This window comes from Rhinatrema bivittatum, chromosome 2, assembly GCF_901001135.1.
Source record: "Rhinatrema bivittatum chromosome 2, aRhiBiv1.1, whole genome shotgun sequence".
NCBI classification, from domain to species: Eukaryota; Metazoa; Chordata; class Amphibia; order Gymnophiona; family Rhinatrematidae; genus Rhinatrema; species Rhinatrema bivittatum.
The window spans coordinates 715,242,863-715,270,522 of NC_042616.1; the positions used below are offsets into that span (position 1 = coordinate 715,242,863).

General features: G+C 49.0%; 2 protein-coding genes across 3 annotated transcripts in view; one reads left to right on the forward strand and one right to left on the reverse strand.

The window, feature by feature from the left end:
- LOC115085581 (2-iminobutanoate/2-iminopropanoate deaminase-like) overlaps positions 1–17,428 on the reverse strand; it is a 49,096-nt gene extending 31,668 nt beyond the window's left edge. The window contains exons 1-2 of one of the 2 annotated variants that reach the window (XM_029591773.1): positions 17,166–17,428; positions 10,853–10,958 (exon numbers count right to left, since the gene is read on the reverse strand). In XM_029591773.1, the coding sequence (XP_029447633.1) occupies positions 10,853–10,958; positions 17,166–17,230 (171 nt within the window). In that variant the 5' untranslated portion in view covers positions 17,231–17,428. The remainder of the gene's footprint in view (positions 1–10,852; positions 10,959–17,165) is intronic. The other variant, XM_029591774.1, reaches the window with a different exon arrangement.
- Positions 17,429–17,562: 134 nt separating this feature from the next.
- POP1 (POP1 homolog, ribonuclease P/MRP subunit) overlaps positions 17,563–27,660 on the forward strand; it is a 183,830-nt gene continuing 173,732 nt past the window's right edge. The window contains exons 1-2 of the mRNA XM_029591775.1: positions 17,563–17,660; positions 23,162–23,315. Coding sequence (XP_029447635.1) covers positions 23,168–23,315 — 148 coding nt within the window. The 5' untranslated portion in view covers positions 17,563–17,660; positions 23,162–23,167. The remainder of the gene's footprint in view (positions 17,661–23,161; positions 23,316–27,660) is intronic.

The following is a 27,660-nucleotide window of genomic DNA, read 5'->3' on the forward strand; positions in this document are numbered from 1 at the left end:
AGTGATCTCGACCCACCTCTGATAAAAGAGACGTCACCCTGGTTCCTGCTCTGGAGGGTGGATGGTGAAACCTTCATTGGGAAGCTCAGGAAGGTCCACCACCTGAGCCCACTCCTCTCTTCAGCTGTCAGGGATGAAAGGACTGAGACCTACCGAAAGGCCGAGTCCACTGATAGGTCATCTTTCTGAGGGACAAAAACACCTGGAACCCTGAAGATGACCCCTCATACCAAAGGAGCACTGTAGCTGCTTGCTATCCTCCAGCAACCAAGGAATCGGAGTCTCTCCCTACTTACTGGCCAGTTTCTCCAACTCGCTCCCAATCAAGAGCGAGCCTTTAAAGGACATTTTGTTAAGATTGGCTTTGGAGGCCGAGTCAGCTGACCAATTTTGCAACCAGAGTTGATGCCTGGCTGCTATCACCAAAGCCACTCCTCTGGCCGAGGTCCAGACCAAATCACAGCCTGTGTCTACTAAAATGGCGGCAGCAAGCTCCATAAACGCTCTGGAATTCCTTCCAGACTCAACCTCCTGAAAGAGAAGCAGACAAGATCTCACCACTAGGGCACAACAGGAGGCAATCTGTAAAATCATAGCCACTGCCTCAAAGGCTTATTTAAGAATAGCTTCAATCCTTCTATCATGTACATCCTTCAAGGCCGCTCCTCCCTCTACAGGGATAGTCGTCCGCTTAGAGAGACGGCATATACCAGAGCATCCACTTTGGGAAAATGCAAACACTCCCTCACAGCCGGATCCCAGGGGGTTCAGGCCTTCCAATGTCTGACCCATTTAATATTTTCTTCTGAGGTGTTCCATTTCAGATCAAATTCCTGAATGGCATCCATCACAGGGAAAAAAACAAGAGGCCTCACGTAAGGAAACTAAAATGGGATTCTCCCTCAGCTCTGACATGGCATCTGAACCAGAAACACCCAGCTGTTTCAAGGTCTGGGAAATCAGGGCCAGCAGTTCATCTCTATGAAAAACCTGCAACATGGTTTGATACGGTTCCAACCCTGAAGGAATTTCCACATCTTTCAGGGAATCAGGATCAACCTCATCATCAGTGCCATCCAGATTCCTGTCAGGAACACTCTCCGGGATCAGAGGCAAGCCCCGGCACTTAAGCATAGGACTGTAAGAGGAAGGAGCCACCGACTGAGGGTCCAACCAGACAGGAATAGAGTAAGCAGAGGACTGCACCTGAAGAAAGGCTTGTAAGCCTTGAAAAATTCCACCCAAGAAAAAGCAGCCGGGTTCAGACCAAGCCCAGAAGGAAATGGAGCTGGTTTCACAGAACTGCCCTTGCTAGCGGAGGAGCTAGTCAAGAGGTAAGACCTGGTGTCCCCCCAGTCAAGGCCATGACCAACCCATCATCAGAATGGGAAGTGCCAGGCTTAGCAACATCCGAGGAAGACAACTGTCCCTGAGCGTCTGAGCAGTGTTGACACAGGTTAGAAGCCAGATCAGGCTGAGAAGCCCTAATATGACAGGCAACACAAATAGGTTGATGAATGGGCTTGAACAGAAAACCAACATGAAGAAAGGAAAAATGACCCAGAATCCCCTGGTTTCTTAGCCTTCCTGGGCTGCATGAACTCTAAGTGACTAAATGAGAATGACTTGCAGAATTCCTAAGGACATCTGGACAGGCAGTCAAGTGGCCTCCACCTATGATGCCTAATTATAGGGTCAAACAAAGCAGAAACCAATGGTGGGAACTTCAGGCTATCCTTCACAATAAGAGGCACTCTTTCTCAGGGGTTTCTATAAACACAACCTCAGATGTGTTAATTACCTTGACCAGCAAGATTCTAACAGAACAAAAAAAGACTATCCAAAGAGTGATGGTAAATGGGCCCCACCTTGGAGAAATACTCAGGGATGATCTTATCGTGTTGTTGATATAACAACCTATGTAAATGATTCTTTGGACAGTCATGCAATGCTAGAATCTTCTACAATATTGAATGTTATCTATAAAAGAAGGATCACTTCCTGTATACAATGAGATGCTGGTGGTCTGTTTGTCAGAGGCATGGCATCAGCATCTCTCAAGAATACTTATATTGTTCAATAAAAAGGCTGCCCCATTCCCCAACCGGAGAGGGAACGAATGTCAGTACAGCGCGCCAAGCATGGAGACCGGAGGAAGTCCTGAAACTTCTCAGTCTCCGATTTAAGGTAAAACTTTTGTTTTAAAAAATTTTTTTGTAAACCTTACCTGGCGCTTTCCGGCTGAGTACAGAGACTGTCTCCGGCTGCGGGAGGAGAGGGCATCTTCTGTCATCGCCATACTCAGCCTCCTACACCTGCTACCTTTCAGCTGAATTATCAGCTAAATCCACACCAGGAAACCCAGCTAACGGAGCAAGGCACACCTCTGAGGGATCACGGAAGTCACCTCAGGAATTCTCAATTGGGGGAGGGCCCTTTAAGTATCACCGCAAGAGAGCAGGGCTTTTTCTGAATTTATAATTTCTCCATCCAAAAATCACAAAGCAATCCCCATAATGACATGCACGTCCACCATCTGCTATATGTACTGAGACGTTATCTTGCTCCTGCTCCATCTGTTGGCAGGGGAGCATAAACCACTGGTCCTGAGTCCATCTGTCTACATGCTAGGAAAACTGAGAAAAAAAATGTTTGGCCAAAGTATCACAGCTCCACCTGGAATCAATACTCCCCCTCTTGGTTCATAGTGAACAAATGACCTTTGTAAAGGGAAGAGTATCAACAACTAATACTAGGAGGCCTGTCTTAATGTCTTACACACAGAAAGCCTTCAACCAGCTACCCAGGCCTTTATTATTTGAAGTACTCAGAAAAAGAAAATTATTATTTACCTGCTAATTTTCGTTCCTGTAGTACCATGGATCAGTCCAGACAGTGGGTTATGTCCCCAATCCAGCAGATGGAGTCAGCACAAGCTTTGAGGGGGCGAATCCATATATACTACTACCCCCTCTGCAGGAGTTCGGTATCGAGTATATCAAAGCCCGAGTAGAAACCCCCGAAGGATCAAGTTTGTGGAAACAGATAATGAAAACAATTGTAACCGCAACAAATAACTGCAAACATCCTACCAACTTGTAGGGAGCTGTGAAAAAACAGCGAAAAGAAACAACTGTGAAGACACAGAACACTGCGAGCAAGAAGCAGCGCAGAGCTGAGCAGGATCAAGAACCCAAACGCGGTGGGCGTCTGGACTGATCCATGGTACTACAGGAACGAAAATTAGCAGGTAAATAATAATTTTCTTTTCCCTGTACGTACCTGGATCAGTCCAGACAGTGGGATGTACCCAAGCTTCCCTAAATCGGGTGGGGTCCTGCGAGGCCTGCTCGGAGAACCTGCTCGCCAAAGTGTCCAGAGACCGAAGAGGCGAGGTGCAGACGATAGTGCCTCGAGAACGTGTGTAACGATTTCCAGGTGGCTGCCCTACAAATTTCCTGCGAGGATACCGAGCGAACCTCCGCCCAGGAAGCCGCCTGAGAACGTGTAGAATGCGCTACGATTCCGGGTGGGGGAGTCCGACCCGCCCCAATGTAAGAAGCAGCAATGCCGGCCTTCAGCCATCTGGCAATGGTAGTCTTCGAGGCCTGAGACCCCTTCTTAGGACCGGCCCAGAGTACAAAGAGATGGTCAGAGGTTCGGAACTCATTTGTAGCCTCCAGATAGAGGCGCAGAGTGCGCTTGACATTCAAGAGACGGAGAGACTTCGGCTCTGAGGAAGAGAAGGACAGCAACTCCACCGTCTGGTTCACATGGAATGCAGAAACCACCTTCGGAAGGAAGGAGGGAACGGTGCGAAGCGAAACTCCAGAGTCGGAGAAACGGAGATAGGGCTCTCTACACAACAGAGCCTGCATCTCCGAGATGCGTCGAGCGGAACAGATGGTCACAAGAAATACAGTCTTGAGAGTGAGATCCTTTATCGTTGCGCTGCGCAGCGGCTCGAACGGTGGTCCCGACAGGGAGCAAAGCACAAGGTTAAGACTCCAGGAGGGACAAGGGTCCCGTAACGGAGGACGCATATGCTTGACACCCTTGAGAAAACGAGCAATGTCAGGATGCTGTAGAAGAGAGCCCCCATCGCTCAACAGCGAACCAAGGGCGGCCACCTGAACCCGTTAGTGAATTATAGGTGAGCCCTTTTTCCACCCCCCGCCTGTAGAAACTGAAGGATCTGAGGTACAGAAGCCTTAGCGGGTCTCGTGGCCTGGCTGGTACACCACAGCTCGAACACCTTTCAGACTCGAACATAGGCCGATGTCTTTCGTGCCCGCAATAGCGTGGATACTACCGCCTCCAGGTAGCCCCGACGCCGGAGGCGGCGCCTCTCAAAAGCCAGGCTGCAAGACAGAAGAATTCTGCCTGCTCGAAAAATACCGGGCCCTGATGTAGGAGCTGGGGGAGGTGCCCCAGCCTGATTGGCCTGTCGATCACCAGCTGTAGCAGGTCCGCAAACCAGGGTCGCCTGGGCCATTCTGGGGTGACGAAAACCACGGTCCCCTGATGGCTTTCTATTCTGCGGAGCATCCTGCCCACCAGGGGCCATGGTGGAAAAGAAAGATATGGCGGCCACGGGAGGACCAGGGCATCCACTCCCTCCGCGCTCTCTCCGGCGACTGAAGAAGCGTGGAGCCTTGGCGTTGAGAGCGGACGCCATCAGATCCAAGTGGGGGGCCCCCCCACCGATGGACGAGAAGTTGCATTGCTTTGTCGGAGAGAGACCACTCTCCGGGTCCAGCAGTTGACGACTGAGGAAGTCCGCCTGGACGTTGTCCACACCGGCGACGTGCGAGGCCGCTAGCCGGACGAGATGACGCTCCGCCCATTGCATCAGCAGCGCCGCCTCGAGCGCGACCTGCGGGCTGCGCGTGCCTCCTTGTCGGTTGATGTAGACCACGGTGGTAGCGTTGTCCGATAGGATTCTGACTTCTCGGTTCCGAAGAAGCGAGAGGAAATGTCGCAGAGCTAGCCGGACCGCTCTGGTTTCCAGACGGTTGATTGACCACTTCGCCTCCACCGTGGACCACGTCCCCTGCGTGGCGCTTCGATCGCAGACTGCACCCCAGCCTGCTAGACTGGCATAGGTGGTCACCACCACCCAATTTGGCAGATCGAGGGACATGCCACGGGCCAGGTTCGGCGGATCCAACCACCAGCCCAGACTGTCCCTGGCATTCTGTGGGAGCGGGAGAATCATCTGATAGTCCTGCAATACTGGTTTCCAACGGGAGAAGAGCGCCCACTGTAAGGTCCTGAGGTGCGCGAAAGCCCAAGGTACAAGGTCGATGGTGGACCCCATCACTCCCAGGAGTTGCAGGTAGTCCCAGGAGGTGGGCTCTGGTAACGCAGAGAGCCGTCGTGTGTGATCCCGCAAGGATTGAGCTTTGTCCTGGCGCAGAAAAACTTTGCCCAGTAGGGTGTCGAAAGTTGCCCCCAAAAAAAACCCAAGCGTTGCGAGGGCATGAGGGAGCTCTTGGAGAAGTTCACTACCCATCCCAGGGAATGTAGAAACCGTACTACTCGAGTCACCGCTGAGCGTCCATGATCGAATGACTTCGCCCGGAGGAGCCAATCGTCCAGATAAGGATGAACCAGGATGCCCTCCTTCCGGAGAGCTGCCGCCACAACTACCATGATCTTGGTGAAGGTGTGCAGCGCCGGCGCCAATCCAAACACGAGAGCCGTGAACTGAAAATGCTGGTCCAGAATTTTGAAACGAAGGAAACTGTGGTGGTCCAGGCGGATGGGAATGTGCAGGTAGGCCTCCGTTAAGTCCAGGGAGGCGAGGAACTCCCCCCGATGCACCGCCGCAATCACTGACCGGAGCGTTTCCATGCGGAACCGAACGACTCGAAGGGATTTGTTGACTTCCTTGAGGACTAGGATAGGCCGGAAGGAACCGTCCTTCTTTGGTACGACGAAATAGATGGAATAGTGGCCCGAGCCCACCTCTCCGAAGGGCACGGGCGCAGTAGCGCCTATCTCCCGGAGTCTGTCCAGAGTCAGCTGCACCTCTCCTCTCTTGAGGTCCGAGCCACAGGGGGAAAAGATGAACCTTCCCTGCGGGGGGCGGACAAATTCCAATGCGTAGCCGTGTTTTATGGTATCCAGGACCCACTGGTCCGAGGTGATCCGTGCCCACTCCGCTTAGAAATACGTTAGTCGGTCCCCAATCCTGGGGACAGGGGAGTGGGCGAGACTGGCATCATTGTGAAGACTTGGTATAGGGGTTCCCGGTTCCGGGAGTAGTGCATGCGGGCCGATGCCCGCGGAAGGCGCGCAACCAGGGCTGAGACCTGGGGGCGGATGGCCGGGAGCCCGTCTGTCTGTAGCCCCTGTAGCGCCGTTGCGCTCTGGCTCTGGTCCGAGAAGAAGAAAACGCTCTGGATGGTCGAAACCTATCCTCCGGCAGCCGATGAACAGCGTTCTCCCCCCAGGGACTTGATGATCTGGTCCAAATCCTCCCCGAAGAGGAACTTGCCCCTGAAGGGAAGAGAGCCCAGACTGGACTTAGAGGACGTATCAGACGCCCAATTGCGTAGCCACAGTAGTCGTCGTGCTGCCACTACCGAAACCATGGATCTTGTGAGGACCCGAAAAAGGTCGTACGAGGCGTCCGCCCCATACGCCACTGCGGCTTCTAGCCGATCTGCCTGGGCAGCCTCATCGGACGGCAGGTTCTGAGACGTGAGGAGTTGTTGCACCCAAAGGAGACTAGCCCGCTGGGCAAGCGAACTGAACATCACCGCCCGCATACCCAGAGCGGAGACCTCGAAAACCCGCTTAAGGAAAACTTCCAACTTACGATCCTGTGTGTCCCGCAACGCCGCACCTCCCGTCACTGGGATAGTCGTCCTCTTCGTGACCGCCGACACTGCGGAGTCCACCTTTGGGACCTTGATGAGGTCCAGAAAATCTTCGGGGAGCGGGTACAGCTTTTCCATAGCCCGGCTGCTCTTCAGGGAGGCCTCCGGGGTGTCCCATTCCCTGGTGAGAAGTTGTAAAAACGAGTCATGAATGGGAAAAGCCAGAGCCCTCGGCCGGAGTGCCGCCAGGACAGGATCTCCCTTCCTTGAAGAAGTGATGACAGCGGGAGCTACTGGGGCAGGCGGGTCTGGTGGCGGATCCAAATCTAATTCTTGGATGATCTGCGGGATGAGGTCGTCCAGCTCTTCCCTCTGGAAGAGGCGTAGGGTACGCGGATCATCCCCCTCCTGTGTGCCGTCCCCTTGTCCCCCGTCCGTGAGGTCAAGTCCATGTCCCGCTGGGTCTGGCACCGCCCCCACTGCCGCGGGCGTGGATCGGACCCGGGTAGGAAGGCGGGAGGCCCCCACTCCCGGAGGGTCGGGGGGGGGCCGGCGTCGAGGGCGACATCCGAGGGATCTTAGGAGGGGGGGGGGGGGGGTCCCACAGGTGCTTCCAGCCCCTGCAGATAAGCGGTATGCATGAGCAGGATAAACTCCGGAGAGAACCCCGGCCTGCTCGGGTGCGCTTCGGGGGCGGCGTGGTTCCTGCTCCCTGGCTCTGGGTGCTTGGTTCCTGCACCAAAATCGGGGGAACACCCCCGCTGGTAGAGTCCTCCGGGATCCGTTCTCCCTCGTGGCCTCCAGGGATCCGTTCCCCCTCGTGGCCTGCGCCTCAGGGCGCTCAGAATGTAAAATGGCCGCCGTTCCCGCCAAAAATGGCGGAGTGGCCGGCCCGCACCGCCCGGGCAAAAAAGAAAAATCAGTCAGGGACTGTGAGGTACCTTCCCCCCCGGGAAGGCATCGTGCACAGATGCCCTCCCGGGAAATCCGGGACCCCGGGTCTCCGCAGGCCGCACAGCGGGACGGCCGCGGCATCGGGATCGCTGCAGGAGAAAAGAAAAAGCCACGGGGGGGGCCACGCACACAAAGGCGCCGCTGCGGGGGGGCCCGGTCGGCCCGCACTGCCCGCTGTCTGAAAATAGAGGAGGGTGCCGCGGGGGGGCCTTCCTGGCCACACGACCCGCCCCAGACATCTTTCCCTAAATGACTCAGCAGCCCATGAGGAGCTGTAAAATGGCCGCGGGTGAGGGAGTAAAGAGCGAAGAGGCCGGCTCCACCGGCTTTCGCGGGCACCGGGGGCTGAGCTGTAAAGGAAAAAACTACAAAGGAAAAACAAACTTACCCCTGGCTGCAACGAGAAATAAACAGCAAGGCCGCAGAGAAGAGACAAGGAAGATAAGCCACTCCCCAGAAGTTGAAAGAACTCTGCCTTTTTTTTTTTTTTTTTTAAACTTAATACAAACTTGATCCACAGAAAAAGACAACAACAAGCCATAATCAAGCAAGAAAGTGAAGGAAAAGGAGGGGAAGCCTGATTCCCCTACTCGCATCTGCTGGAGTCAGAAGATACTGAACTCCTGCAGAGGGGGTAGTAGTATATATGGATACGCCCCCTCAAAGCTTGTGCTGACTCCATCTGCTGGATTGGGGACATAACCCACTGTCTGGACTGATCCAGGTACGTACAGGGAATGCCGGTTTACCATTTGCTCCCATTTAAGATAACTAGTATTTTGGGTTGTACCTTTTCCCCAGTATTTCGAAAGTGGCAGGAACAGGGTCTATTTTGTATTGCTCAGCTTTGAAAAAGGATGTGTGTTTTCAAACCTTTGTCTCTCATAGCTAAGTACTCATGGCTAATTATCTACAAGCCTGGATGACCTCTCAATTCCATTGCAACCTTTGAATAGAATGGAGGATTGTTTTTTTACTGAACTAGATGCCTCCGCAAAAGGTGTTACAATTGTAAACTGAGGCATCTGACTGGAAAATTTGGAGCAACAACAATATAATTGATAAAATGTATGGAATGTAGTCTTGGGTGTGAGTTTGGATAATAAAACTTGGAAAAGAATCTGGATTGATTCCCACATTTCCATTTGCACTAGATATGTAATAGCTTTACCATGAGCTTGACCTAAGAACTACTGCACTCCAGTTTGTTTTTTTTTTGTTAATCTTCAAAGAAGACTTTTTCATGTGTTTGCACTTTTATATTGGTTAAGGGTATGACTTGAATAATTGTTTTCCTTATTTTGCAGAAGTGTGACCTGAAGCAACCTTATGGCGAAACATTTGTCACATTGGCTCCTTCAATGGCATCATTGACTGCCTCATATATGTATTAAATTGGCCTTTTTATCTGCATGTTTTATTGCCTCAATTCCTTGACTGAAGCATTTGGGCACTTTGTTTTCAGATTTTATGTATAAACTATATCACATACAAATTGTTCACAATACATATTGAGTGATTGGCTGTTGACATTAGAACATTACCAGCCCATCAGATCTTTTTCCTCCAATTTTTTTTAATTTAGTTTTCACGTACCCAAAATTTATTTTGTTTATTTATTATTTTTATATACCGACATTTGATCTGAGATATCACATCGGTTTACATTCAGGTACTGTAGGTATTTCTCTATCCCCAGAGGGCTTACAATCTAAGTTTTTGTACCTGAGGCAATGGAGGGTAAAGTGACTTGCCCAAGGTCACAAGGAGCGACAGCAGGACTCAAACCCTGGTCTCCTGGTTCATAACCCACTGCTCTAACCACTAGGCTATTCCTCCTCCCCTTGATACATTTTGTGAGGTTAAAGTGATTTTTTGTTCAATTCTCACTTGCACTGATTGGATTTTTTTTGTAATACAGTTTTTATTTGTACACTTCCTTCTTCATGGCTCTTTCGATCCTGTCCTGAGCAGTGCAGCATTGTCCTGTCACAGTGGGCCTTGTGCTCTCTAGGTCTGCCTGAGAAAAACATGATGAACCTCCTCCTTCTGTTACAAGATATACACCTGAATTACATTTCCGAGTCTAGAATTTGCATTCTCTCCTCATTGTTTTTAGATACCGCCACATACTTTATTCTAAGAATATTCAATAGAACAACGTGAAGGAAAAAAAAAAAAAAAAGAAGAATGCACAAGAGATTTTCTAGTGAGGAAAAAAATTCTAGAAAAGGAGGGTATTGTCAAGAGGCTGGAACATGTAGACTAAAGTAATGAATGAAAGTATTTTTTCACAAAGAGTGACAAAGGGGCATCATCACAGTGGAGACTGTGGAAGCCAAATAGTACTGGAATTCAAGAAAGCAGAGTATAACCACATGGTATCCTTTCAATATTGTTTTTGACTTGGTAGTTTCATCTGCATCTACCCCCTCTTTTGTCTCCTACTTTTTCACACCCCAGTACAATACCTAGGCTGGTCATTGCAAGGACAGTTCTGTTCCAGAGGTCATGCACTCAGCTCGTTCCAGAACCCTGGCATCATGGGCCTTGAATCCAGCTACCAGGTGTTGCCCTTTAATGACCACATCTCACCCTCCCTGGAGCTATAAACACTGCCTTCTCAGCATCCCCAGCCTATGCTGATGCAGGGAGTAGAAGACCCATTGAAAGGCATTCTTCCTTATGGCAGTTCACAATACTGCCTTGGAACTACTATGCCGGCTCCTTTATAGTATTCTACAAAGGGTCGTTGCACGCTGTGGCAGCAGCTAAACACCAGAATGATGTAAAAGCAGCTGCTAGAAACATATGCAGATGCTTTTTGCTCTGCTTTCTAACTGTAGTTCATTATCATGGGTGACTCAGCCATTCAACCTTGGTGGGTAAAGTGAGAACCAAGTGCAGCTAACAAGAATTGTTCCCTGTGGGGTACATGTAAAGTGCTATAACACACAGAATAACCTTAAGCAGATGCACTCTACAAAAAGTGCATCGGGGTGTTTGGAAATGAGTGAGAACATTTTCCTGGTGTCCGCCCCTTTAAGGGGCAACATAAAGTAGCTTCTCACCTGTTTAGCTTCCTCCAGTACACCACCAGCAACAAGCTGTCCAGACGCGGGATCCATGCCTAACTGTCCAGAGACATACATAGTCTTCTCTACCACCACGGCTTGGCTGAAAGATGGAGATCAAGCTATTAGAGAAGACCAGCAAGAGATGTTATCCAAAGCTCAGTTTTAGCTTTCCCTGTAATTGTTCAGTGATTCCAGTCTTCTGCAGATTCAGCTTCTATTCATCTGGTCAGCTTGCAGGTTTAGAATTCTCATTCATAAGTAAAGCGCTGCAAAAGCATTTAAGCCTGATACAAAGGTAGCAGACCTCATGTCACCTAGCTAGGATTTTTGAGTGCGCTAAGGAATAGTCAGCTATTGTGGTATTTTTGGGTACAAACAATGTTGGAGATACAGAAGGGAGGGTTTTGAAGTCAAATGTAGGTTTTTAAGTATGAAACTGCTACCCGGGAGGTTCTGGATTTCATTCTCTGAAATGCTCCCAAGCTCCACATGCAAGGCCCCAGAGGCAAGCTGAGCTCCAAAGTCTCAACAGATGGATAACAATGGAGCAGAAGAGGATTTCAGATTTGCTGGGAACTGAGGAACTGCATCTGAACCTGGGTGGAACCCAGATGCTAACACTAACATTCAAAAAGAAACAGAGCAGTTTTTATACTATGCAAATACCAGAAGTCTTAAAAAAAAAAAAAAAAAAGGTTTGGAGAGTTAGGATGTATGGTACTAAATGAAGATTCAGGCATAACATTACTTGAATGTAATCTGCTTTGAAGTGCCTGAAAAGCAGAATATAAATCAAATAAATAAACAATAGGCATCCGAGGTACAATAACCAATAAAACACTAGAACGCCAGGAAACAAACTACATCAAAGTGGTGGAGACATGGCACTATGTTAAGATTTCAAGTACAATAAAAGGAAACAAATTGCATTCAGATCCTTATGGATAGAAATTCCAAGAGTGATGGGGAAAGAGTATAGCAGTGGAAGTATACTACTGTTTGCTTGGCCAGAATGAGCAAATTGAAATGTTACCAGATTAGAAAGGCAAATAAAATTGATAACATCATTAAAAAAAAAAAAAAAAGAGAAAAAAAAAGGAGCTTCCAATTGTCCCAATATTGATTAAGTAAATGTCTCAGGATATGTTAGGATGGTTAATTCTCTCTATATCAGAGAGATGTTAAGGGCTCTAGGTAAGCATGGAGTAGTGTTTGTATATTCACACACACAAACTTCTTACAAGCAAGGAGGAACAGTGATGACAGAGGAGACCAAAGCTTAGGGACGAGGCAGCCCAGCCCAATGCCTGCCTGTCTCTTTGAAAAGCCTGCAGTAGCAGTGGCATTGCTTGGGCCGGCCTTCCCTCTCCCCCGACTGTTTGGGTGCCTCTGAAACCATGCAGGGCTGTGTCCACATCATCTCTTGCTTTCTGTGGGAGAAGGCCTCAGCCAGTGGATGAAGGGTTTCAGGATCAATACCACAGCTGAGTAGACGGATGAGGTGCAGCGGTGTCATCTGGTAAGGAAGGCAGAGGGGGAAAATGAAAGGAATGAGAAGTGATGAGGGAATTGCAAGAAGGGAAAGGAGAGAAGAGAGAGTGAGGAGAGAGAAGGAAGTTTAGTAAGGAGAGAGTGAGTAAGTGAAGAAAGGGATGGACATGAATGACAAAGTGGGAGAAGAGGTGGTGAGTCAGAACGGAGGAAAGATAGGAGGGTGTGAGTTGGAGTGGATGGTATGACTGACAAGAGTGGGAGAGAACAAATGAATAAAGAATACTCTAGGCTAATCAAAATGCTGCAAAAACTGAAAAATCAGCACCATATTCCCTTCCCAGTGAAAAATATCAGCTTCACTCATGCCACCACATGAAGCCTCGCTCACTTTTTAACCTTCCATTCTCCCTCACCCTAAAACTTCCATCTCTGCACATCCATCCCACCCCACCCACATACCTTCCCATCCCTGCCCTGGTCAACAAGACAGCAATACGGCATTACTAAACGTTGCTTCCTACTAGCAGCCTCTCTCCCTCCCCCACACCCACTACAGTTCAATGTATCATACAGAAGAGGTGCCAGCGACAGAAGTTGTGTTCCAAAAGGCCAAGCCTTTCACCGCTCTTCTCCCTGTTGGGAGGGTCAGTGACAACTGCACTTTGGCCCTGAAGCAAATAGCACGGCCAACTTCTTCTCAGAGAGAAAAGCAAAGAGCAGGGCCCACAATTTCTGCTCAGATTGTCACTGCCCTTCCTTTGCCACATGCAGCCTCTCTTGCCACCACCTCCACGTCACCCAAGTACTTACTATTTGCCTCATGTCACACATTCTTGCCCAGTATCCCCAAATACATGCCTCACCCCATGCATTACCACACTGCTGCACCTCCTTCAGTATTCCCAATTCCCATCAGGTACGTAGCACACTGGTCCCGCCTGTGTCCCCACTTTCTCAGCCCTACAAAATGCACGTGCCAAGACGCGTATACACATGATTCTGTCACTGCAATGCACAACATTAATGTGGCCCAAACCATCAATGCCAAATGGTGGTACAGGAGGCTGCACCATTCTTTCAGACCACCCATGTGTATCATGGGGGATTATAAGTCCCAGGATTCTCAGTTCTGAACATTTATCACCACTAGGCTGAAACGAGATGGTTAAATGGAAAACACAACTGTTCCTTTATAACAGAAATCCATATTTACCCACTAAATGTATAATTTTAAATCTTTGAGAAACATATGACTAATCTTTTATTTCTCTTTTCCTAGCCTTGAGAAGGCTTTGTGCAGAGAAACAAAATAGAACATATATTTAGACAACATAGTAACAATACTGAAATACTTAGCTGTACAACTGAAGCTGTAACCAGAATTGACACTTTCTATGCACACTTCCAGAAAAGTCTGGAGGAGGGAACAGTTTATCAGAGGCACAGTACCTGTAGGTATCTTTCCTTATAGGTGCCCTGGAGGTATAGACCACATTCCTTAACATAGTGGCCATGCGAAGGACTAGTCCTCCAAGCAAACCCTGTCACATTATCCACATGACTGCAGGGCCGGCACGTCCATTAGGCAAACTTCGGCGGTTGCCTAGGACACCAAGCCGTAGGGGGCACCGAAGAGCAGCCATGTGGTGCCGCAAGCGGGGCCTATCCCGCTCGTGGCAAAGAGAAGCACACAGTCGGCGCTGAAACAGGTTGGGGGGGGGGGGGGGGGGAGGAGCAGAGCAAGGGTCGTCTAGGACGCCCAATACCCTTGCACCGGCCCTGCATGACTGCAATAACCTTTGAAACTTATTGACAAAAAAATGACCAAAAAAGTTATGTAAATCACCCTGCCAGAATAAAACAAAGTTAAACATTGGTACCAGTGTCTCAGGGATCCACACTGGGATCGTGTTTAACATTCATTAATTACCTGGAAAAGAGAGCAATGAATGAGGTGATCAAATCTGCAGATGACAAAAAATATTCAAAGCAGTGAAAACACAAACAGATTGTGAAGAACTGCAGAAAGGTAATGCCAGACTTTAGAGCTGGGTTCCTTGGGCAAGTCAATTTACCTTCCATTGCCTCAGGTATAAACTTAGGGCCTGATTACTAAGGCTTTTCTCCCATTCTGTGTCTATGGGGAAAAATGCTTTGGAAATGAGGCCTTAGATTGTAGACCATCTGGAGATAGGGAAATATTTATTGTATTTATATTCCCCTTTTCAGCATTTCAAAGCAGATTACAGTCAGGTACTGAAAGTATTTCCCTATCCCCAGGGAGCTTACAATCTACAGTACCTGACTGTAAACCTGCCTTGAAGAGCCTGAAAAGCAGAATATAAATCTAAAATAAAATAAATTAAATAGCAGATGACATTTAATATGGACAAGTATAAAGTTATGCACATTGGGGTAGATTTTCAGAGCCCTGCTCGCCTAAATCCGCCCAAAACCGGGCGGATTTAGGCGAGCAGGGCCCTGCGCGCCGGGAAGCCTATTTTACATAGGCCTCCCGGCGCGCGCAGAGCCCCGGGACTCGCGTAAGTCCCGGGGTTCTCGGAGGGGGGCGTGTTGGGGGGCGGGCCCGGTCGTCGCGGCGTTCCGGGGGCGTGTCGGCAGCGTTTTGGGGGCGGGTACGGGGCGTGGCTACGGCCCGGGGGCGTGGCCGCGCCCTCCGTACCCGCCCCCAGGTCGCGGCCCGGCGCGCAGCAGGCCCGCTGGCGCGCGGGGATTTACGTCTCCCTCCGGGAGGCGTAAATCCCCCGACAAAGGTAAGGGGGGGGTGTAGACAGGGCCGGGCGGGTGGGTTAGGTAGGGGAAGGGAGGGGAAGGTGAGGGGAGGGCAAAGGAAAGTTCCCTCCAAGGCCGCTCCGATTTCGGAGCGGCCTTGGAGGGAACGGGGGGAGGCAGCGCGGCTCGGCGCGCGCAGGCTATACAAAATCGATAGCCTTGCGCGCGCCGATCCAGGATTTTAGTGGATACGCGCGGCTCCGCGCGTATCTACTAAAATCCAGCGTACTTTTGCTTGAGTCTGATGCGCAAGCAAAAGTAGGCTGATCGCGCTTCTTTTAAAATCTACCCCATAGGAAAAATAATCCCAGCTACAGGGGTCAATGCTGGGTTCCATATTAGGCATCACCACCCAGGAAGTAGGCTCTTGGTGTGATTGCGGACAATGTGTTGAAATCTTAGCCCAGTGTGCAGTGATTAAAAATCTAACTAGAATGTTAGGGACTATGCGGAAAGAAATGGAGAACAAAGTTGAGAACATCATAATTCCTCTGTGTAGATCTATGGTACAAACTCACCTCAAATACTGTGTTCAGTGCTCAGTTAATCATGTTCAATGAATGGAAATGCCTCTTAAGCAATCTGCACTCACTTATCAAGGAAGGTGAATGGGAAGGAAATGCAACCTAAGACACCCCTGAACATTAGTGAGGACCAGAAACTGTAGACATTAGGGTCACCACTACTATAAGGCACTAGCTGGAATTTGAATTCTTAGGCCAAAAGGTTGTATTAAGTTGGTTAATGTGTATACTCACTTGACAGATTTGGATTTATAGAAATCTGAAAACTTTATTATGAAACTAGAAAGTAATACATAAATGCAGAGGTTATCTAGGTCAAGATTATGGGTATGTTTATTTGACAAACATTTAGACATTCTCAGCACCATAAGGCCTCAGTGACTTTTTTTTTTATCTTTATTTCTGAAAATTATGGGGCAGCTTCCCTACCGAATGAAAAATAAGTGACTTTTTTAATCAAAATAACAGATTGCTTGTAATACTAGTGAATAGCAGCATTCAAGCACAGGCTTATTGCTACAGGAAGATTTGTCTACTGTAAGGGCTCGCACCCACCCACTCTGGCACACATGCCACTAGCAGATTGCTGCCATCACACCACTCAATAACTGCTGGCAACTCAGATATTTTCAAAGAAACTCAGAGGATTGGTTTACCACACACTTTATTTAAATTACATTCAAGTACTGTATTTTGTTTAGTAAGAAGTGCTATAAAAATTTCAACAAAACCCCCATGAACCGTAATGCCACACAAACACATGAACGCACTAACACGAACTTTGAATCTTCTTAACCTTCCATGGTGGGCCTAGAAACACTACACTGAGAAATGCCCCTGCCCTGAGAAACAGTGGCAGGGGCATTACTTATTCTCTGTTTCTGCACCGTTGTCTGCTCTCTCTCACCAACATCAGCTCCTTCATCTCTTTCCTCCATCACTAAAGTGGAGGCCAAGACAAAGTAATCCTTCAAAACTAGTGTTCGGCTAACAGCTGTCCCATCTCCTATTCTGTGAATCCTTTAAAAGGAGATTCAGCTTCAGATTCTGATGAGGCTGCCTCTTCAGCGCTAATTAAAGAAGATTGCGTGGGATCTTACTGTTTGGGTACTTGCTAGGTACTTGTAGCCTGGATTGGCCACTGTTGGAAACAGGATGCTGGCCTTGATGGACCCTTGGTCTGACCCAGTATGGCATGTTCTTATGTTCTTATGTTAGTTTATTCTACTGAGGTGAAACAGATAAACTAACTGTAAAACTTGAGTTATTTAATATATACTGCAGCTATCGCATCGTTAGAATGAAAAAAAAAACCAAAACAAGCCACCAACAACCCATGCTTCCAGAATTAGCCAGTGCTCAGTAATTGAAAAAGCATAAACTTTGAACCCCAAGAGAGAAGGGCTGTCTATTAAATCAATCAGCTCTTATTAAACTTTGGCATTCCGTATTTCTCCACACGGGGCTGCAAGTTACGCGCATTATTAAACGTTTACCTATACGGCCCGATTGCCGCCGGTGCTTTAGCGGTTAAGATAATCTTCCTGACCAGCGAAGCCATCACTCTGTCCTCTTGCAGTTCCGATAAATCACAAACCCCAAAGCTTCCCACTGCGCCTGTGCACCGAGATCAGCAGTATTACAGCAATAGAATCCCGATCCACGTGCTCTAAGAGCACTTTGTCCCACACTTGCTTTATTTAACCAACGGCTATTCTCGCTGTGAGGCGGATCACTGCCTCAGAAGGAGGCTTGGAACACATAAGCTCTGCCCCCCAGCTAACCGAAAGTCTTTAACTCCTATAGCTCGCATCCTGTCACTATTGCTCTATGGGCGTGGCATGCAGTAGAGGAGGATACGCCCTGTGATTGGTCTGTGGGACACGGCATGGCGTGATGACGTATGCGCAGTGCTCTGTCTTATGTAAACGTTCCAGCTTATGAGTTCCTGGCTTGTGTAGCCTCTGTGAGCAGGAAGTGGTGGGTAACAGGTGAGTGAGGCGCCGTTCTAGGGTGGGCAAGAATGGAGTAACGTGAGAGCTGCTGGAGAGCGAGGCCGAGAACGATGGATACTCATCCACATGTTCAGTCATGGCTGGGCTTTTCGTTACGCGCACGTGTCCATTTCTGGCCCGCATTCGCTCTTATACTTTTTATTTACTCTCATGCTTGTTCGTTACTAGTCTGCGCTTGCTCACGCGTTTTCATGCTTACACGTTTGCATATTCACTGTGATGCCTGTTCGGAGTCTTAGGAATGGGAAGCAAATAAGGATCTTTTAATTGTTCTTGAATTAATTGTAACTTTAGTAGTCCGACCAGAGGATGGCTGCTAAAATGGTAAATGATCTTCGCTACAAAGCATATATACTCTCTTAGACGATAGGGGAGATATGAAAGAAACATTTAAGAAATCCATTTAATCAAAAGAAACCCATAGGAGATGGGCCTCTTTCAGCAGAAAGGAGGCTCTGAGATGAAGGTGAAAAGAAATTCGAGTAACTTAAATATTTCTTTATAAAGTGGTAAATACATGGAACAGCCTTCCAGTGTAGATGATGTAGACAGTCAGTCTCTGAATTCAAAGAAGTATGAGGCAGGGATTTTTGGTGGTAGGGCTTATAGAACTGAGTAGTTGGTGTGGATGGGTAGACTGGTTAGGCTGAATGGTATTTTTCTGCCATCACGATTCTGTGTTATTACTATTTTAGGGCCTGATTTAAAAAAGCATGTATATGTGTAAAACTGGGTTTTACTCAAACTACTTTAGTAAGTGGGCTTTTGAAAATTGCTACAATATATGCCATTGAATTGTCCATAGGATTTGCTCACGTAAGTGCACTTTACATGTGTAAATGGCTTTTTCCTAGTGTGTAGCAGATGGACTCAGGTCCAATGGGTATAAGTATGCTCCTGATAGCAGTTGGAGACGGAGTCAGATTTCAATCTGAGGTCAGCCCTAGTATATATACCCCTGCAGGAAGCTCAGCTCTTCAGTATTTCTCCGTCTCCATAGCAGTTGGGGACTCTATCCACGCTTGCACAGCGTTAGAGTATTCTAACCGAAGAAATCTTACCTCTACAGACGAGCCCCGCTTTCCTGCGGTGATACCTACGGGTCCCTCCCCCAATTGAGAATTCCTGAGGCTATTTCTGTGATGCCTCGGTCTGGCAGCCGGTTCCCAGCGTAGACTTAGCCCCCGGCAACGGGTGCGGCTGAGAGGCAGCGGGTGCAGCTTCGAGCGCGGTGGTGAAGGTACTTTCCCCTCTTCCCCCCCCCCCCCCCCCCCCCACAGGCGGAGACCACCTGGAACGTAACCGGGAAATGCCGAGACAAGGTAAGGTAGAAAATTTCTTAAAAGTCTCCAGTCTCCGAGGCTCGAATAGCCACACAGATCACCAGCTGGCGTCTGTGCTACCGGGTTGATCAGCCCTATCCGGGTTGCCATATTGCTCGTGTGGTCACTGTCGCCATTTTCACTTGATCGCCACCCTGTCTGCCGATTCGATCCGTGCACACGGAGGCGAGCCGTGCGCACAAAATCACTTGTGCGCACACCGGCACGTGCACAAGGGCACCGGGCGCACAGTCACATGCTCAACCATGCCGGGCGCATAAGTAAACCCTGTGTGCACAGCGGCGCGCGCATCTTATTGAGCGCGCATCCAACCTACACACACAACTTCGCACCCAGAGCGCATAACTCAGTCTCCCGGCGTACGCTTGAACGCACAAACCGGAGTTTTCTGCAAGCCTACGCGCACAAACCATGGCACCACCAGACAAGAAGCTCAAGGCCTCTGCCCAGTATGCCACATTAGATAGAGCTCACAGCACGAAGAGGCCACAGCCCCGTGTTTACAGTGCAAGGAGGCTTTGGGTGAACCAGGCCAAGATCCTCTCCAGCCGGCACTGGGATCTGGATCCACCGACAGTACACCGGATCTGGCTACCCCCAGCGGGAGCCTCCCTCAAAAGGGGATACCTGGGGATGCAGTGCCTCTCAATTTAGACCCAGCATCTTTCTCCTGGGTAGAATTCTTCAAAGGTCTACATACTTTTGTCCACATGCAACTGGCGCTCCCGATGACACAACCACAGCCTCCTCTAGAGGACCCTAACATCCCGGGACCTTCTAAACTCAGAGAAGTGCACCTCCCACCTCAAAGCCCCAACATTGGGGACACGGACACCTCGGATGAGGATCAAGACTCCCTGGAGGAAGGGGAAATCCCTCCAGGAATGGAACATTACCGAACCATGAGGCGGTTCTTCGCCAAAGACGAACTATCAGACCTCGTGGCTCACAGCTTGAAAGAGCTCGCTATCCCAGGCATGAGTTCCACAGGGGAAACGAAGATGAGCCCCCTCCTCGAGGGACTCTGTCAGGCCTCCCGCCATTTCCCTTTGCTGCAAGCCGTTCAACAGCTGATTGACCTAGAATGGGAGGCTCCGGAGGCCACATTCAAGGGGGGACGGACCCTGGCAGCCCTATACCCCCGGACCCCGCTGCCAAAGATCTGGCATTCCCCAAAGTGGATGCCATGGTCTGCACAGTCTCAAAGCGCACTGCCATCCCAGTCGAGTGGGTGGTCAACACAAACAAGAGTTGTCTGCAGCTCTCCCAATCTCTGGAATACCTGGGAGTCCGGTTCGACACTAGACAAGACAAGGTCATTCTGACTCCTTCAAGGAGAACAAAACTGATGAACCAATTGCGAAACCTGTTGAGCAGTCTTTGCCCCAAGGTGTGGGACTACCTCCAAGTCCTCAGTCTCATGACATCCACACTGAAAGTGGTTCCATGGGCAAGAGCTCACATGCGGCCCCCCCCCCCCCCCCACACACACACAGCGTTCCCTTCTGTCATGATGGAATCTGATGTCCAAGGACTACTCCATTCACCTCCAGCTCCCAGAGGAAGTTCAAACCCAGCTACAATGGTGGCTACAAGAAGACCATCTAAGCAAGGGAGTAAGGCTATCCCCGCTGACCTGGATCCTGTTCACCACAGATGCGAGCCTACAAGGGTGGGGAGCCCACTGCTAGTAACCCAGTGGTCCCCAACCCTGTCCTGGGGGCCCACCAGCCAGTCAGGCTTTCAGGAAATCAACACTGAATATGCATGAGAGAGAATTCGCATGCACTGCCTTCATAACATGCAAATTTTCTCTCATGCATATTCATTATGGATATCCTGAAAACCCAACTGGCTGGTGGGCCCCCAGGACAGGGTTGGAGACCATTGCAGTAACTGACCGCCTAGGGGCAATGGGACAAGGAAGAGTCGGGATGGAACATCAACCGACTGGAAGCACGGGCAGTCGGGCTAGCCTGCCTATGCTTCAGTCACAGACTCTGGAGCGAATAGGTCAGAGTCATGTTGGACAACGCCACAACAGTTGCCTAAATCAACCGCCAGGGAGGAACCAGAAGCCAACAGGTGTCCCTGGAAATAGACCGCCTAATGGCGTGGGTGGAATCAAACCTACAAGAGATCTCAGCCGCCCACTTCGCGGGAAAAGACAACGTCACTGCGGATTACCTCAGCAGAGAAAGTCTAGACCCAGGGGAATGGAGGCTGTTGTTCACAGCCTTCCAGTTGATAGTAAACCGCTGGGGAACACCAGCCATGGACCTCCCGGCAACCTGGTCAAACGCCCAAGTTCCCAACTTCTTCAGTCGCAGATGGGCGCCACAATCCCAAGGGATCGATGCCCTCGTCAAGGCCTGGCCACAGGAGATCCTGCTATACGCCTTCCCTCCGTGGCCGCTACTGGGCAGGATCATCCTCAAGATAGAACACCACAGGGGACCAGTACTTCTAGTGGCCCCGGACTGGTCAAGAAGCCCGTGGTACGCAGACATGCGAAGACTTCTGGAGGGGAACCCTCTGTGTCTACCTCCACACAGGGTCCTGCTCCAGCAAGGACCATTCCTCCTCGAAGACACAACTCAATTCTCACTTATGGTCTGGCCATTGAGAGGAGACTCCTGAAGAAGAGCGGATACTCGGGGGGCAGTGATTGACACCTTGCTCCGAGCATGCAAGTTTTCCACATCTTTAACCTACATACAAATATGGAGAATATTCAGAGTCTGGTGTGAAGACCGTGACATCCTTCCGCAGACAGTCAAAATTCCCATGATCCTGGAATTTCTGCAGGATGGCTTGAAGAAGGGGTTGTCTCTCAACTCCATCAAGGTTCAACTGGCCGCACTGGCATGCTTCAGAGCCAAAGTGGACAGATTCAGTCTATTTTCCCATCCAGACGTTTCCCGCTTCCTGAGAGTGGTCAAGCAAATCCGACCACCTCTAAAGTGGCTGGTACCCCTATGGAATCTCAATCTAGTACTCTACTTCCTAGCGGGAGCTTCCTTCAGACCTTCACGTGGTCTATCCCTACGGCTCCTGACCTTGAAGACTGCATTCCTAGTGGCAATATGTTCAGCCCGTCGCATCTTCGAACTTCAAGCACTATCCTGTCGGGAACTGTTCCTCAGATTCACACCGGGATCCATACAGCTATGCGCTGTACCCTTCTTCCTTCCAAAGGTGGTTTCTCATTTCCATGTAAACCACACCATCTCGCTGCCATCTCCAGACGAGCATAAGGACTCTGAAGACTCACGCCTACTTTGCAACCTTAATGTCGGTAGACTTCTAGTCCGATACCTGGAAAGATCGGAATCCGTACGAAAATCGGACCACCTATTCGTCCTTCACAGCGGGAAGAAACAAGGGGAAGCGGCCTTGCAGGCAACCATAGCCCGCTGGATCAAAGAAGTAATCAAGGCAGCCTATGTAGAGGCAGGCAAGCCTCCACTTCTACAAGTCTGCCGAGATCTGTAGGGCGGCGACATGGTCCTCCATTCACACCTTCTCGTGGTTCTACCACCTGGATGTTCAGGCCCGGGAGGACACGGCATTTGCAAGGGCAGTACTAAGTGGGCCACGGGCAGCCTTCTGCCTGGTTCCGGAGTAGCTTTTGTACATCCCATTGGTCTTGAGACCATCTGCTACACGCTAGGAAATGGAGAAATTACTTACCTGATAATTTCCTTTTCCTTAGTGTAGACAGATGGACTCAATATCCCGCCCACAGCTGCCTCAGAGTACGGAAACCTTGGGTGACAATCCCCGAGAGCAAGACAAGCACAGATAAGCCATGCTTTACCTCTAGTTAGGACACTCATAGTTACCGGATGTCTGCTTTTCTCGGTTGAGTGCACTGGTGGTCTCCAGCTAAAATTTACGTCAACCAGTTCAAGTTATTCAAACACTCATATATCCACAATTGCTTTTTGAGGAGAATACTGAAGAGCAGAGCTTCCTGCAGGGGTATATGTAGTGTTGACGTCAGATTGGAATCTGACTCAGTCTCCAACTGCTATTAGGAGCACACTGTACCCATTGGTCCTGAGTCCATCTGTCTACACTAAGGAAAAGGAAATTATCAGGTAAGTAATTTCTCCATTTTTTTCCCTGTAGGAGAAAATGTCTAATGCAAAACAAAAGAAACGTGCTAAGAAGATGAGAAATCAACCTTCCAATGTGACCTTGCCTTTCTCGGATTTTGGAGCTGGCCATAGTGTAAGACCGTATCAAGATGAAGGAGATGGAACTTTTCAGCTTGCACGGCCAGGTATTGCTAAACATTTTAAAAGGACAGCTTTAATTCAGACTAATTGTGCAATTAGCCATGTTTATGCTTTGGTATATTTAACAGGATAAGAGATCTGTTTTTTGGCCAGTGGAAAAAAAAAAGGCACATATTGGCTTTTGTGAACACTTAGATGTCTGTACAGTTCAAGAGAGAATTTTATATTTCAACATACTTTTCATGATTGAGGATAGTGAACAGATTGGGTATGGGTGGGGTGTGTTTAAGGGGCATGTCATCTGAGTAAATAGAGCAATTTTTTACATTTATTTTTTGATTTATATTACACCTTTCAGCCACTTCCAAGTGGATTACATTCATACTATAGATATTTCTCTGTTCCCAGAAGGAACACAATCTAAATTTTATACTTGAGGCAGCGGAGGGTGAAATGTCTTGCCAATGACACAAGGATTGGTAATGGGATTTGAACCTTGGCTTCCTTGATTCATATCCCGCTGCTCTAACCCAATGCTACTCTTTTATATGGGAATAGAAGTTAGTAAAACTGAAAGGGTGTATCTTGATTTGTGTGCAAGGCATACAGTGAGTTTCGAGCAGTGATGGCCAGTCAGTGTACCCTCTTGCCAGTTATTTGGGTAGCCTGATAGCTTGACATCACCACTGGATAAGAGGAGTTTCAAGCCCTCAAACAGTGGGGGCAGAATGGAGTGGCTGTGGCTTGACAGAGCTGATTCTACTGGGTCACCGGAGATAATTTTGACTGACCAGGTATCGCTTCATGCTTCGTTCTTGGGCTGCAGCAGCCGCAATGGCAGGAGGTCAGTAGCAAGGTAACATTTCCCCCCCCCCCCCCCCCCCCGCCCTTGATTTGTCTTGTTAATGTGATATCTTCTTCTCCATGATTGATAAAGCATATATTGCTGTAGAGGAGCATCAGCTGTAGAGATTGAAAGCTCGGGGGGGGGCGCCAGTCCTGTCCTGTCCTGTCCTGTCCTGTGTTCAGTATCCATACAGGTCACAGCTGTATGGAGAACCTGGGCTTGATTCCTGGGTCAGGTCTTGCGCGCACCCCCCCTCCCCAGGCTGGCTGGGGATGCTTCGGAGGCAGCACTCAGTCTGTGGTGGGGGAGAAGGTAGTGAAGCCCCAGTCGTTGTGCAATGGTGATACCTAGTGGCTGGAATTAGGGCCCTTGATTGCAGAGCTCCAGGAGGAGTCTTGGTGCGAGGCCCCTGGCTGAGGACTGTGATAACTGGACGGACTGACTGAACTGAGAAGAGATATATAAAATAAGGGAAAAATCCCGGGTATCTGAAAATGAAGGCTCCTGGTTCTAAATTATCTGGAAATCCAAAAGAGCAGTTAGAAACTTCAGGGCTTCCTTCCTCCCCAATCCCAAGTGAGTGGGAGGATGAAGGAGAAGATCATTCTGTGTCCCAAAACAGGAGATGTGAGGAGAGAAGCCAGAAAAGAGAGGGAGGAGAGGTCCTAGAATGGGGTGGGGAGAAGTCTGAGGGGGGAGAGAGAGGCAGGAAAGAGGACAAAGAAATCCAGAAAACACATGACATGATCAGTGCAAAGCTACACAAACAGCACCACAAAAAAAAAATCATACAAAACTGCAAAGTAATCTTAGCCAATGGAACTGGAAAAACACTGCCGTAATGTGCTTTTTAGAACAAGGCTTCTGGGAGAGATGAAGTAAGTGCAGGTTAAAGATCCAAGACATGATAAAAATCACCTTGCCATAACATCAGACAACATTAATTTGATAGGTATAAATCATAGTAATTTATCTAAAGAAATCTAAGATATGTCTTTAAAAAGAATCCACATTATTAAATTTACATTAAATCTAATGTAGTGGTTAAACTTTTTCTTCTAAAAAAAATGGACTGAGACTTAAAGTGAGGGAATCTGATGCTGAAGATTGGCTGTTTTAAGAATAATACCAACAAAAGAAGGTACAGAAGTAAGAAACAGGCAGGTTGATAGTTTGTACGTTGTAGGTATTGCTGCTACTTTATCAAATAGTTGGCTGGGTGACTCTATGAATTTAATGCAGATACAAAGCCTTTCATATATATTGCTGTTAACTTTCCATAAACCAGTGCCATCTGAAAGCTGTTTAACCAGAATAGTAGGCATTTGTGGGGTCTCTTGCCTAAAGATCAAAAATTACCATCACAATTAAGTGCTGTGCAGCTGTGCCAGCCTCAGAAGAAAGTCCATGGAAGGGAAGTCCATGGACTTTCCCTTCCAGCAGATGGCGACAAAATTTCATAGGCACTGCTTCTTAACATGGTGAACAACTTGCATCTCTTCAGTATTTCTCTATCTCCAGCAGATGGAGGTAGTACAAAAGTTGCAGTTCTGTACCTGAGTTTAAAAAAATAAAATAAAAGGAATTAGGATTTCCTGGACATTGAAACTTTCCTCGCAGAAGGTTGGCAGGTCCTGGTAGTAGGGTAAGGATGAGCAGGGGTTGGGGACCCCAAAATTGCTCTTTCAGGTTCACCGGGGGTGACAGCTGGTGGTCCAGCTCCCTCCCCTTCAGCGAGGATCTTGGGAAGTCTCTGCCACCATGCTTCAGGGAAGTAAACTTTTTATTTATTGTTAGTAAAATTAAAAAAAAAAGAAGCGGTGGTTTCTAGTGCTCGCCCCATCACTGGAGGCAGATGGAGGTAGGGCGTTCAAGCCAATTTGGTCTCCCAGCTCCCGATCCAGTTTGCTGTTTTCAGCATCTGCCATGCAGTCAGGGTTGCACTGGGCAATGCCGCGAGCGAGCTGCTGCTCCGCTTGTGAGGAACACTGCTCGCAGCTCTCCAAGGCAAGCCGATACCCCCACTGCCTCTCTGGAGAGAGCTCTTTGTGGGAAACTATGGCGGCATTGTCCATGCAGAGCAGCCTTGGCAGGTTGCTGGCTGCTCTAGAGGAAGTGGCCGACCTGTGCCCGCTAAGAGTGGGAACAGCAGCCATCTTGAAAATATTTGTAGCTGCTGAGGAGAGGGGATCTCCTGCCAGTACTGTCACCAGCTGATTCTAGCCCCGATCAAGCCGGGGGGGCCTCTATAGAGGGGCAGTTGGGGAGGAATCCTGATCCCCTGGAGGGGGATTTGTGTGGTCCTTCTAATTTTTCCCTGGATTTTATCCTTTTATTGCATAAAGCATATCTGGCTAGTAAGGCCAAGAAGGATTGCTTCCCCAGGCGCAGGCCTCCTGAGGGCCCGCCCAGAAAGGTGCTCAAGTGGTCTGAGATGCTGGGGGCAACATAGATCAGTAAGGTCAGCGGTGAAAGGGGGCCGCAGATGACATTTCCTCAGGAGTCTGTCTAGGGGTAGCCCTCGAGGGATGGTCCTCATAGTGTCCCTCCTCCCAGCAGTAGTCTGGATCAGGTGAGGGAGCCTGAGAAGATTCCTTTCATGGAAGAGGGCAATACTAAGGTTGTTCACCTATTTCAGAGGGAAGAGCTGGGTCCTAAGATCCTGCATGTCCTTGCAGAGTTAGGAATAGCAGTTCCTCAGGAGGAGCTGGACCAGGACACAGTGGATATGGACATGTCTGGTTTACGGGGCCCGGCTAGAACTTTTCCTTTCCATAATGTGGTCAAGCAATTGATGGTCAGGGAGTGGGACACTCTGGAGTCTGGTTTTAAGGTTAGTAGGGATATGGATACGATTTATCCCCTGCCTGAGGAGACTCTGGAGCTCTTGTGAGTGCTGAAGGTTGATGCTTTGTGTCTGTAGTCACAGAGGGCCACCATTCCATTAGCTGGCGCAGCGGCTCTGAAGGATCTGCAGGACAGGAAACTCTAGGTGCACTTCAAGAAGATTTTTGAGGTTTCTGCTCTGGACATCTGAACTGCAGTGTGCAGCAGTTTTATGCTTCGGACAAGTCTGAGATGGGTGCAGCAGATAGAGTGCCAGGAATCTCTTGCCTCAGGAATCTGAGCAGGTGGAACACTTAGAGACAATGGTAGCTTATGGGACCAACGCTTTATATGATCTTATTCGCACCTCTTCTAGGACAATGATGTCTGCGGTCTTGGCTAGGAAACTGTGGTTGCAAAACTGGTTGGACATTTCATCAAAGGCTCAGCTTGGGGTGCTCCCCTTTAAGGGCAAGCTCTTTTTTGGAGAAGACTTGGAACAGTTGATAAAGCAGCTCGGAAATAAGGTGCATAAGCTACCGGAAGACTAGCCTAAAGGGCCCAAAGGATTTCTGCTGGTTCACTCTCACTTTTGAGGCCAAAGGTGTTTGTCAGAGCAGAGCTCCAGGTGCAGGCTAGAGGCAGACCTCTGGGAGGTCTCAGGCCTGGTCCCAGTCCTTTCATGGATGCAGAGCAAACTGAGAACGCTCCAGCCA